This window comes from Hylobates moloch, unplaced genomic scaffold (assembly GCF_009828535.3).
Source record: "Hylobates moloch isolate HMO894 unplaced genomic scaffold, HMol_V3 SCAFFOLD_16, whole genome shotgun sequence".
Classification (NCBI taxonomy): domain Eukaryota; kingdom Metazoa; phylum Chordata; class Mammalia; order Primates; family Hylobatidae; genus Hylobates; species Hylobates moloch.
Window position 1 is genome coordinate 24561183 of NW_026652291.1, and position 13683 is coordinate 24574865.

At 34.5% G+C, this 13683-nt stretch overlaps 1 protein-coding gene across 13 annotated transcripts in view; it reads left to right on the forward strand.

Annotated features, from left to right (window-relative positions):
- The window catches only part of CEP128 (centrosomal protein 128), a 447534-nt gene that overhangs the window by 94846 nt on the left and 339005 nt on the right, over positions 1 to 13683 (forward strand). For 12 of the 13 annotated variants that reach the window (XM_058429721.1, XM_058429719.1, XM_058429718.1 and 9 more), the window contains 3 exons: positions 8057 to 8143; positions 10403 to 10477; positions 12331 to 12463. In XM_058429721.1, the coding sequence (XP_058285704.1) occupies positions 8057 to 8143; positions 10403 to 10477; positions 12331 to 12463 (295 nt within the window). The remainder of the gene's footprint in view (positions 1 to 8056; positions 8144 to 10402; positions 10478 to 12330; positions 12464 to 13683) is intronic. The other variant, XM_058429723.1, reaches the window with a different exon arrangement.

A 13683-nucleotide genomic window follows, 5' to 3' on the forward strand; every position in this document is an offset into this window, starting at 1 on the left:
GAACCATTAATGTCAACATGCTGATAAAAAGAAAATGGATGGTGAAGAATGATTGACTATTACAGGATTTAGTTTTCAAAGGCGTTTGAACACTATTTGGCACAGCTTGAAACATGCAGGTCCGAGATACATCATGCTCTTCAGTCGCCTTCTTTAGTCTTTTTCTTGATTTCCCTCCTTGCCCTGTTATTCAGCCTCTTACAGATGACACTAAAACACTTCTAGTGTTTTTTTCAGTGAAAGATATTTTTTCCCCCAAAGCTTCTATAGAAGAGAATTCTGAAGAGACCTTGGAGAGTGTCTCTTTCAACCTTGTACTTGATAATTGAATTTCCATTTACAGAGCAAGCTAGTTACTTAGATATTGTAGACAGTCTCTACAAGCTATATTATCCTTCTGGTACTGGGAAATAGTTGGCTGGATTAAAGAATATTCCAGTTTCATAATATATTTCAGTAGCCTAGTATTGAATAATGATAAAACAAAAGTTGAAAGTTTAGAAATGTATTCTACATCACAGAAGTAGTAGCATGCCAGCTGTTAGCTTTTGGATTCATTGAAGGGTGCAGTTTTACGAGATGATGTATAAATGTGAGTTGTCATGAAATTCTTATAATCTGATTTCTATGTAATTAACATTTATGTCATGTCTTCTGAAGCTTTTTACTTTATTAAGAAAATAATACTAAAGGCTATTAATTATTAAATGCTTGCAATGTACTTTCTGCTCCATTCAGTTCCTCATTTTAACTGTCTTTCTCCAAAATTCTACCATATATGTTATCTTACACTTTCTTATTTAAGTATTTTTGTAAAATGTATGTTTTTCGGGATGTCTTCCTGGGTTGATCAGTTTGCTTATAGCTTCCTTGATCCTACTATCCCACTAACCGTGAGCTAGTGCCCATATGCCTTTTTTGTTCTTCTTTTATCTCTTCTTTCCCCACTGGTAACTATTGAGATTATATTCACCTTCTAGGTTCTTGAAGAGTCATTACTTATTCTATTATGGACTCTGACTTCTTTCTTTCTTCTACTTAATCTTTCAGCATATGTGTAAGTGTTCTTGTAAAGCACCTGTAGTTCTATTGGGGAATGAATAGTAGAAGTTTATATGTTAAATAAATACTCTTATTGCTACTGTGAGTTGTGTTTAAGCCTGACACATATTTTATGTTCACACCAACTATTACTAGATCTCAAATTATGTTTAATCACTTTTACTTTGCTATGTGTACTTATATGTTCTTGCCAATATTGTCATTGTAAATTATAACAAATAAGGCTAGCACGAATCTGTGTGAGTCACTTTGTGCAGCACCATATGCAGATAGACATTTAATGCTGTTAATGCTATGATGATGATGAAAAATGTCTGCTGCCCCTGTGACTGAACAGCTGCCTGACAATAGACTGAGATTTTCTGTGTGCAGGACTTGTTCAATTTCTATGTTATGCTTTTCTTGAAGAGTGGAATGTTTCTATCTATGTTTTCAGTGAATTTATGCTAGGCCATCTGTTTATAAAGCCCATTTCCATCATTATCAATTAATATTTATTGGGCAACTACTGAGTGCATAGTAATATTGTACAAACAAAAACCATTTTGCTACAGATGGACGTATTCATTGGCTTAGTACTGTTTTATTTTTATTAGAAAATAGTGAAAAACAAAAAAAACCCTTCTAAACCCAAAGGCATAAAATAACATCCTTTAACTCTGGACACTGAAAGATGTTGTATATTTACAGAGCTTTCTGTTCAAAGATATACAACTTGAGAAATTCTAAATTAAATTTCCATAATTATCTATGATCTTCTATTTGTCAACAATCCTAACTCAGTTGTCCTGCATTTAGAAAGTCAAATGAAGTATTATATTACTCTGGATTTCTAATAAAACTATGCATCTCTTTTTGAGAGGAAACTACTCGGATAAAAACAGACCTTCTACTAGGAGCATTTGTTTTTTGATTTTGAAGGAAATCCTGGAAAGTGCACTTGTTGGGCTCACATTTAACTTTACTTGCAAGATTTTATTAAGTAAAAGATTGCATAAAAATATAATCTGTTCCAGTAAAAGCAATGGCATGTTAGGGAATAATACTCATTACCATTGTTGCTTTTGAATTAAAGAAGTTAAAAGATTTTTATGTCTTTTTAGCATACTGGCTTTTTTATGAAGTAATTAAGGTTTCGTTTTGCAGATTGGCAAATTTATAACGTTTGAAGAATGAAATCCTGACACTAGTCAACAGGGGTTTTACCTTTGTTTTTGCAGTCATGGTATTGAATTTTTGCTGATTCATTCATTGTCTCTGGTCTAGTTAGCCTTCTATGAGGCCCTTGGCTAGGTTTAGGGTAAAGATTGTGTCCACAAAACAGAGCAAAGGGAATTGGTGATTAATCTCATGACCTTGTTTGGGTTCATTGGCACTGGATGCCCTAAACAGTGGTAGATTCCATAGGTATGGCCATAGTGGAACCAAGAAGTTTGTTTGTTCATTGGAGAAAGTAGGTCAGTAAAAAGCATCCATCTCTTCCACCAAGATAATTCGTATAAGAGCCCTTGTGGATTTTTGGGATTCTTGAAATAATAAACATCTTATAAGAAGAGAAAAATGAAAAAAAAAAAAAAAAACACATCTAGGCCATTCTTTTAAAATAAAACCTTGAGCTTTATGTTTAAATACCATAGGTATCTTTAAGGAATGTTATTAAGGATTACTATTACTATTAGAAATAGTATTTAACATATGCTCAATCCTACTTTACCACATGATATTGGATATTACCTTTTGAAAAAGAGGAATTGTTGTATTTTGTGACTTAAGTGCTTACCATTTCCATTGGGAAAATACATACATTTCAATTTGTACCAAGTTTTTTGAATTTCTCCCTTACTTTGATATCCCTCAAGTATGTATGGTATCATAATAGTATCAATATTGAATTCCTTTTGGACTTTTATCAAGCATTTCTACTTTTCACCTACCAAAGTGTGTGGTGTGTGCGGTTTATTTTATTTTTTATGTTTTAAGTTGTAGTTGTTGGTATAGAATTTCCTTTCCTTGGTCATGGCTGAAAAATAAATTTCTTTGAACAATTTAAGTAATATCCACCTAGCTATTTTTAAATTAGATATTGGTTCAGGGATTTAGAGTATGAATGCGTTGTTTTGTTTTTTTTGCCTTGAAAAGAAACTTAATTTTTTTTCGTTTTGGTTTTTGTTGGCACAGATAATCCCCAACTGGATGAACTTAAAGGCTAAAATTTTCCATTACTTTAGCTAGTTCTCATGGGGGAGGAATCTCTAATTTGATTTGAGAAAAAGCATAACTTAGAAATTCAAAGAACATGACAAAAAAAGTATGTGTTAATATAAATGAGTAGTACATGTTCTGAGCAATAAAATCCTGCTGTATTATGCATATAGAGTCCTTTTAAAAATATGTATTATTTTATTGATGTTTGATGGCTTTGGAGCTGTGTTTAAGCGTCCAAAAAGAATTTTAGAGATAGACATCAGATTTCCATCTTAAAAAAATTTTAATTAAATAAAGTTTCCATGATAGTGTTTTATACATACTCAGTACTTAATAGAGTTTTTGTTTGATTGAAAATGTCCCTAAAGCTACCTCAAAATTTTAATATACATAAATATAAACAACTTGTAACTTCAATTTATAGCTCATGTGGTCTAATTTGGATTGGAATCACATTATATTCTGTTAAGCTTAAAATATTTTTTCACTGGCTTTTATTTTCTACCCATGTGAAGAATTTAATTACAAAATATAGTAAGAACAATGATTTTCTAGTTTTCAGTGATATAACTTTTTCATTCTTTATTGTTACTGGAAAAAAATCTGATTTGATAGTTTGTACCTTCAAGTAAATGATACTGACTGTTTAATATGAGCACAGACTTGTTTTTCTATAGTGTTGTTAGTTTATCAGTGAATAATCTACATGTTCTTGCCCTTGTGACCAAAGGTGTGCAATTGTAGCACTGCTGAGTGATTAGGAGAACTTGGGATAGGTTATGTTGATAATTTTTCTCCGGAAATTTCATTGGCCTGTGTGGGAATTAACATGTGATTTTTATTTCATTCCCATGCCATCATTCTTAACCAAGCTTGCTGGTCCATTTAAAGCAGACAAAGGGCCTTTAATTCCCTATTTGTTCTACATCTTGGAGTGTGTTATCTGTTAGAGCCTCTTGATAAACATGCTTGTTGTCAATGTTGTAGAGGTTTTTATGGTTAAGTGAGAGGTCTACAAACATTTTTCTTTTCCCCTTTTTACTACTCTCTAAAAGGAAAAGCTACCTTTCTTTTTTTTATTATATACAACTATGAGAGTTTAGAATCACCTACCTCTAAGGAAAGGCAGTACAATACACGATATGACACACTTAAGGGAAAGAAGAAAAATTGTTGTTATTAAAGATTTAAATGTGCCCTGGGGACCCTCTATTAAGGCTCATTGTTGTTGCTGTGATCTTAAACGTGTAAAAGACGATCTAAATCCTGGAGCAGGGCACATGATAGTTTTTAGCTAAGCTGCTCTTAGGAGACAAACAAGCTTTAAAGGACAAAATAACGTAATTATTGAAATTCATTGGCATGTGATTTTTTTTTTCTTCTTTTATAACTGCTTTTACTGGGTCAGTTGTAATATAATTCTAAGTTGCTTGATTTAAGTCAAATGGAAAAGAAATCCAGTGCAGGCTTACACCCTTAAAAAAAGGTAGTAAATTAGTTAACGTTTATTATTAAGGTTTAAAGAAATGGCTTGTAATTTTGATTTGGTTGATTTAAAAATGTCTCTCTTTGAGTATTATCTGTTTTTTTTTTTTTTTTATACTTTAGGTTTTAGGGTACATGTGCACAATGTGCAGGTTTTGTACATATGTATCCATGTGCCATGTTGTTTTGCTGCACCCATTAACTCGTCATTTAGCATTAGGTATATCTCCTAATGCTGTCCGCCTCCCCCCATCCCACAACAGTCCCCGGAGTGTGATGTTCCCCTTCCTGTGTCTATGAGTTCTCATTGTTCAATTCCCACCTATGAGTCAGAACATGTAGTGTTTGGTTTTTTGTCCTTGCGATAGTTTACTGAGAATGATGTTTTCCAGTTTCATCCATGTCCCTACAAAGGACATGAACTCATCATTTTTTATGGCTGCATAGTATTCCATGGTGTATATGTGCCACATTTTCTTAATCCAGTCTATCATTGTTGGACATTTGGGTTGGTTCCAAGTCTTTGCTATTGTGAATAGTGCCACAGTAAACATACGTGTGCATGTGTCTTTATAGCAGCATGATTTATAGTCCTTTGGGTATATACCCAGTAATGGGATGGCTGGGTCAAATGGTATTTCTAGTTCTGGATCCCTGAGGAATCGCCACACTGACTTCCACAATGGTTGAAGTAGTTTACAGTCCCACCAACAGTGTAAAAGTGTTCCTATTTCTCCACATCCTCTCCAGCACCTGTTGTTTCCTGACTTTTTAATGATGGCCATTCTAACTGGTGTGAGATGGTATCTCATTGTGGTTTTGATTTGCATTTCTCTGATGGGCAGTGCTGATGAGCATTTTTTCATGTGTTTTTTGGCTGCATAAATGTCTTCTTTTGAGAAGTGTCTGTTCTATACTACAAGGCTACAGTAACCAAAACAGCATGGTACTGGTACCACAACAGAGACATAGATCAATGGAACAGAACAGAGCCCTCAGAAATAATGCCACATATCTACAACTCTCTGATCTTTGACAAACCTGACAAAAACAAGAAATGGGGAAAGGATTCCCTGTTGAATAAATGGTGCTGGGAAAACTGGCTAGCCATATGTAGAAAGCTGAAACTGGATCCCTTCCTTACACCTTATATAAAAATTAATTCAAGATGGATTAAAGACTTACATGTTAGATCTAAAACCATTAAAATCCTACAAGAAAACCTAGGCAATACCATTCAGGACATAGGCATGGGCAAGGACTTCATGTCTAAAACACCAAAAGCAATGGCAACAAAAGCCAAAATTGACAAATGGGATCTAATTAAACTAAAGAGCTTCTGCACAGCAAAAGAAACTACCATCAGAGTGAACAGGCAACCTACAGAATGGGAGAAAATTTTTGCAACCTACTCATCTGACAAAGGGCTAATATCCAGAATCTACAATGAACTCAAACAAATTTACAAGAAAAAAACAAACAACCCCATCAAAAAGTGGGCGAAGGACATGAGTATTGTCTGTGTTTTCAGTGTTTACAGGTACATCAATATATATTTAATGGGTCTTAAGTGCTAGATTTTCCTTCTTTGTCTTTCATTTTAAACTAGATAATGTAGAAAAACTGGTTCAATATTCTACGCTAGAATATTGCATTTGGGTTTACTTGTTGACTGACTCATGGTATATAGAAAGCAGAGCTAGTGTTCAAACTTAATGGCATTTCTAGATGATATAGTGGAAATGTAGTAATTTGTTTTGGATTGTTCCTTAGTATCTCACTTTTGCTTCTTACTGAAAACAATAGAATTTAAGTTATTACTGACAAAAATTTTTTAAGACTTACATATACTTAGAGTAAAAGGAGAAATTGAAAAAAGGAGACTTAAATAAAGTTTTAGGCAGCAAGTAGAGCTATAATAGAAAAGTACATTATTTTAGAAAATCAATATTATAAACAATATTATCAGATGTTCTAAGGGGAAAGTAAGGAAGAAAGGAGTAGCCCAATATTATTTTAGCAAATTTCTAAGTATCAAAGAGAATTAGAGTTTCTTTTATTCAACCAACTTAAACATAGAAATTTGGATTTTTTTTATTTAATTTTTTTGAGGGTCTCACTCTGTTACCCAGGCTATTATTATTACCAATAATAATAGTTGCATTTTATTGCACATTTGCTAGGAGCCAGATATTGCTTTATGTGCTCTACAGATATCAAACCATTTAGTTTTCACCACTACCCTATAAGTTTGGTATTATTATTTCAATATGAAGAAGCAGTGCACTCAGTTGTTAAGAGGCAGGCGGCCAGAATCTGTATCCTGTCTCTGTCACTAAGTAGGTGAGTGACGTTAGGCAAATGATTCAACTCCTTGTGCTCCAGTTTCCCCTTTAATAAAATGGGCTTGGAATAATAATCATAGAATCATCATGAGGAGTAAATGTATATTTTGAATATATGTAATATATTTATTTATTATAGGTAAGAAGAAGAAGAATGCCTGGACGTACTAAACACTATAAAAATGTGATAATGTTATTCTCAAATCAAAATTATTTTTCATTTTGTTGATGCTTCTCCGCCTCTTTACCCAATTTCTATTTGAGAGTAGGAATTATGGCAGAGGGAGCTGAAATTGACTGAGTATACTTGCATCAAAGCAGTTTTTAACATATTTTGCTGTTTGCCTAAAAATTGTTTTTCTGTTGATCTTGTTGGAAAAAGCTTCTGGCAGCTTGGCTTTTCACAAGCCGTATGGACTTTACACATACACCTTGCTAAGTCTAAACACTAAAATTTTTTAAAATATTTTTTAAACAAATGGAATGCATTTCAGATATTACGAAAGACAGTTCCAAGTATAATTTTCCCCTTTAAGTTTAATTTTGTTCTAACATAGAAACAAACCAAAGCAAACACTTTTATAGTTAACTTTTGAAATGTGTATTTTCTTAACTTTCTTTTTCCTCATTTTATTAAAGAGGGGAAACTGTAGAAAAGAATATTTGTTTCCAAGAAAACTGTTAGCTATCTAGGCCCTCTAAATAATGTAATAAAATTCCCAAAGATGGGGAAAAAAGGGAAACGAAGTGAATATTAATTAGGATGATCAGGAATTGTTTATATTTTATCCCCACTGAAGTGTTTTTAGGGTTACAGTGAATGAGAAGGTTGTAATTTACAGATTTTGTGTAACTCATATCCATGTCTTCCTCAGCCCTAATACATAATAAAGTCTAGTAGTGACTTTCAGTTTTGTACATATTTTGGAATAATTTTTTTTCCACCTCTTTCATTCCAGGCACTAAAGAAGCAAGAAGCTAAAGCAGATGAGCATGAGGGGACAATAAAAAATAAGCTAAGACAAACTGAAACTGAGAAGAATCAAGTAAGATTTTAAAAGTTATCTTTCAAAGAATAAAGTGGTTTAGGGCCAATGGTATTTGTTGAGTGCCTGGAAAAGTGTCCCAGGATCCTTTAGAACGCTGTGAGTTCTTTATCTTTTTATGTGGAGTCAATTGATTCAACAGCTCTTCTACTTGCTGGGACTTGCTCTTGGAGACAGATAAGCAAGTTGTTTGCTCCCTTGTCATCTATGACCACTCTCCTTTGTGAGAGGTGAATTAAACTTTACTTTTTCTTGTTGGAAACATTTAAAGAACTTGACTTCGTTGCAGGGTTACAAGAGACCTGTCGTTTGGAGACTGAATATTTTGGTTATATTCATTTTCTTTATAGTGGACAGATATAGTAAGCAGCCAGTTCTGAAAACATTCTCTATTTCTGTTAAATGTCAATGACCTTTGACATATGTTCATGTTTGTGAACTGTGTGTTCATGTCTATGAACACGTAGAGCTTAGCACTTTAGAGTTAGAAAGGAATTCAGAGGCCAAACAACTCTTCCTTAACTTGGGAATAAGTAGATTTAAGGATGAGCTCAAAGTAATGAATGCTGAAGTGAAAATTTGCCCTGTTCTTTACTCTGTATTGCTTTTTTCTACCTACCATTGCCTCTATTTTATTTCACCAACTTATGTAAAGGCAGCTTCCCTGCTGCTTTTAGGGTGAGCGAAGTATGTTAGGTCATCAGATTTGCCCTTTGGGAGTTGCGATGTTGAAATTACACAGATTATGATCAATATGGGCTTTGGTTGATTTCAAAGTCATTTTGCTTCAAGTATGATTTCTTCACTCTATTTCTCCATAGAGACTAAAGAACAGGACAGTATTTTATGTGGATTCTGTAATCCCCACATATGCTTTACTTTTTTTTTAGTATGACATTTGTTTTATGAGCCACATGTATAATTTTTTAAAAATTGTATTTTGGGATTTAAAGATATATTTTGAAATAATTATAGATTTATAGCATATTGTAAAACAAGATGCACAGAGCGGTCCCATGCACCCAGTTTCCCTCAGTGGTAACATTTTGCATAATTGCCATTCAATATCAAAACCAGGAAGTTGGTGTTGGTACAATCTACTTAGTTTACACAGATTTCACCAGCTTTATATATATAGCTAATTTGTATTTGTGTGTGTGTGTGTGTGTGTGTGTGTGTGTGTGTGTGAAGTTCAATCCATTTTTATCTTGTATAGATTCTTGTTACCACTACCACCATCAGGATACAGAACTGTTCAATCACCACAAGGCTGCCTCATGTTCTTTCATAGGCACACCTACCACATGTACAATTATTAAAGGATTAATATACAGATAGCAGTTGTTCAATTGAAATGATAATTTAGGATAAGTATTACAAATCTAAGCACCTACGAGTGTCTTAATATAAATGTGTGATTTTTGTAAAACTATCTTACTGTTACAAAATGCAAACAAGTCTAGCACATATAAGCTCTGAATTGTTAAGAAACTTGTGTTCTGTCCTATTACATATTTCAACTTGAAATCATCTAGGCATGTTAGGAGTTTGTAGAATATTTAGTCACTTAACTGGTCACATTTTTTTGAGATGGAGTCTCGCTCTGTCACCCAGGCTGGAGTGCAGTGGCGCGATCTCGGCTCACTGCAAGCTCCGCCTCCCAGGTTCACGCCATTCTCCTGCCTCAGCCTCCCGAGTAGCTGGGATTACGGGTGTCCGCCACCACACCTGGTTAATTTTTTGTATTTTTAGTAGAATGAATAGTAGAAATATTAGGAATGTAGGAAATCACCAATTAGATGAAACTTTTGAGTTATTGGGTCCCTGCAGTTTTTATTCTAATTTAGTTAATTTGACACTATATATTCTAATTTAAAGAAAAAAATTGCCTTAGAATTTAGATTAAAGAGATTTAGAACTGGAAGGGATCTTAGAGACTGTTCAATATAAATTTCTTATTTTAGAGATGACAGAATGGAGGCCAAAGGAGAAGAGACTTGGACTGGCTCACAGTTGAGATGAAACTTACTAGATCCCAGACTTCCTGAGGCCTGGTCTAGTTCACTTTATGTTATACAATTAACATTATTTTAATGGAAGTATTGATATATGTTCATAGTGAGATATTTATTCTTTTATATTAGCTGTAAATGTCTTCTGAAAACTTTTCCACTTTTCTCCTTTTAAACTGTGCCCATAGTAATTTAGTTACCTTCTGCTCCATTGGACATTTTTCTTTATCCTTTGTTGAAACTCTAGCTTGAACAGGAATTGGAGCTATCTCGAAGGTTATTGAATCAATCAGAAGGCAGCCGAGAAACACTTTTGCATCAGGTAAGTCTATGCAAGTTATTAAATATACTTTTACATTAAATCAGGATTGAGTAGCTCTATTTAAATGTCTTCGTGAAAGGAAAAAAAAAAAAAACTAGGTCTAGAAAAAATGTTTTCCTAAGGAATGTATATTAGCACACCTAAGCAAAAGATGAAATTCTTTCAGGGAAATTCAGAGAAAGCTAGTACAAACACCAGCCAAAGTCCCTACTGTGACAGTGTGTCTTGCTGATTGCTGCTACAACTTACTACTTATCTCTCTTAGCATGAGCAGTGTAAAAGTAAGACTGAATGTATAAGATAAAATTTTCCCAGGAGCTTAATTTTATTCCAGGAGGCATTGGGAAGTAAAGGAAGAAGTAAACTACATAAAACAGACCTTTGCATGTTTAGGTTACTTTGAATAACATCATTGTCTTTAATTCATGTTTTCAAGGTCCTACTTGACCCTTTTAAACCAAAGATAAGGCTTATTTTATTTTACTTTTTTTGAGACACAGTCTCGCTCTGTTGCCAGGCTGGAGTGCAGTGGTGCAATCTTGGCTCACCACAACCTCCGCCTCCCGGGTTCAAGTGATTCTCCTGCCTCAGCCTCCCAGTAGCTGGGATTACAGGCACGTGCCACCACACCTGGCTAATGTTTTGTTTTTTTAGTAGAGACGGGGTATCACCATGTTGGCCAGGATGTTCTTGATCTCCTGACCTCATGATTCCCCGCGTCGGCCTCCCAAAGTGCTGGGATTATAGGTGTGAGCCACCACGCCCGGCCGATAAGGCTTAATTTTAAAGTATAACGTTTTGCATTCCATCAGCCCATAATGGGAGTTTGGTGCTTCTAATGTTTAAAGTTCAGTAACTTTAACCATCTTACATACATTGGATAAGGGCATATGGGTTTCTAACTGCCTCTCTGTGTTTAATACAAACTGCAATTATACTTTCCTCTGTTTTGAAGTGTATGTTATATAACACACCTTCAGAATATGCTAAGGGTAGGCAAAGATGTCAAGCATTGTAGATGTTCAGAAGGAGTATTACATTCTGACAATTGGTGCTGAAAATACAAGATAGCACCTGTTTTACAAAACCTTTGAAAATATTCGCTGACTTTGTTCTGTAGCCAGTGGTCACATGGAATTAATTTTGGCAGAGTTCAAACTTTCCTTTTTGGAAGTTTATATTTGTATTTAATTCCATTCTGATTTGTTTGGAACTCTGACTTATAATCTCCAGTTTCAGTTATGGAAGCAAGAGATTTCTTTGTTTAGATTGTCATTGTGATTTTAGCTGAATCTTTTTGCCACTGTTAACTTGTTTAATGTTCATTTGGAAGTACCTGCTATGTGCTAGGTAATTTGGCAGTCTAAGGATAGAAAGATAAATCAGTTTCTGACTTCAAGGAGTTTAGAGTTTATTCAACAGCTCTATTACATACTTATTTTGAGCATGATTTTAATATCAAAATATGCTCAATCATGATCATTTATCTTGAATTTAACAACCAATAGACCATGTTCACATGAAAGCAAATGGGTGAAAATAGAAAAATATAAAAAGTGTAATACTTAATTGAAGTTGATTTGGGTTAATAGTAATGGAGTAGACTGAGGACAAAATAAGTGATTAAAAAAAATCTGGTCACATTCTTTGCCTCAATGGACACAGAGAAGGAAAAACCATTCATTTATTCTTTGTGGAAGAAATGAGAGGAATGAGGAAATGGAGCAGGAAACCGTTCCACTATGCTTGGAAGGCGATTAACCTGGATTCAACTTGTGTTTACAATAGCCCATTTGAAGTAGGTCTTTCTCTGATTGTGAAAACCGATGTTTGATTTTTGACCATGTGTTTAGGTAGAAGAACTGCGTACACAACTTACGAAAGCAGAGGGTGATCGAAAGGGTTTACAGCATCAAGTATCTCAGATTTCCAAGCAACAGTCAAACTATCAGGATGAACAAGGGGAGGACTGGAGGTTTAGGAGAGGTAAAAGTAGATTTGTACCTAATAATGTGATAATTTGTGTGGGGGCGTTTTGGTTTTTCTTAGAAAATACTTTTCATCCTCAGAATTGCATTCCTTTGTGATGCTCATGTCATACTATTTCTTGATCTATTAAAAATTTTCTGATAAGTTGATAACAATTTAGCATCATCCCATTTTAATATCTTCCCTGCTTGGTTCAAACCCATTTGGGTTATTACACCTACTTAACCATGGGGCTTTCTCTTAGAAAAAGCCTGCAAAAGCAGTAGTTTTTCCAGCCTCCTATTCCCATGCCCAAATGTATGTGCATATGTGTAAGTGTGTACCAGTCTTGGTACTTAAATTGTAAATGTCGCTCTGTCTTTCACATTCTCTTATCTCAATTTTCAATATAAGAGAAATTAAAGTCAATACCCTATCTTTTTTGTTATCTGGAGTTGGTGACAAAAATTAATCACAACTCAGAAGTGGTCATGAGCTGTATCACTGGCTTTTTATGTGGATTAGGAATACTTTGTGTTTGAAAAATATTAAGATACCTTCTCCGTGGAGGTGTTAATTTAAATTATGGAATTTAATGACTGGATGTATGTTCAGGTTTAATAACGATAATATTGAGATTATATAATTGTTTCTATTAGGTGAGTTCACATTGCTCAGCTTCTGTATTATTCCAGTAATGAGGCTTCCTACTCAAATGCTCAAAGTATGGGTGAAATTTTTATAAGTGTTTGATGTACTATTAAATTCAGGGAAGGTAAACATTGCCCCAGGCTTTCCAAATACAACTCCATATGTTGCCTAAGCTAGAATTTCCACATTGCCAGAAAATCTTCAATGGATGACAAATTTTGACAAAGCTATTCTAATATATTTTCTTAGTCTGTTTTGTGTTACACTAAAGGAATACCTGAGGCTGGATAATTTACAAAGAAAAAAGCTTTAGTTAGATCGCAGTTCTGTAGGCTGTGCCAGAAGCATGGCTCTAGCATCTGCTGGAATTCTGGGGAGGAGTTTTGTGCTCCATCCAAACAATGCAAAAGAGGTCAAATGGGGAGTGGGGATGTGTAAAGGGGGACCAAATTCAAGGGATGTCCTGGCGTTCTGGCAACCCACTCTAGTCTGAACTAATCAGTTCCCTTGAAAACCAATCCAGGAGAGCAAGAACTCACTCCTACTACAAGAAGGACACCAAGCCGTTCATGAGGGACCTGTCTCCG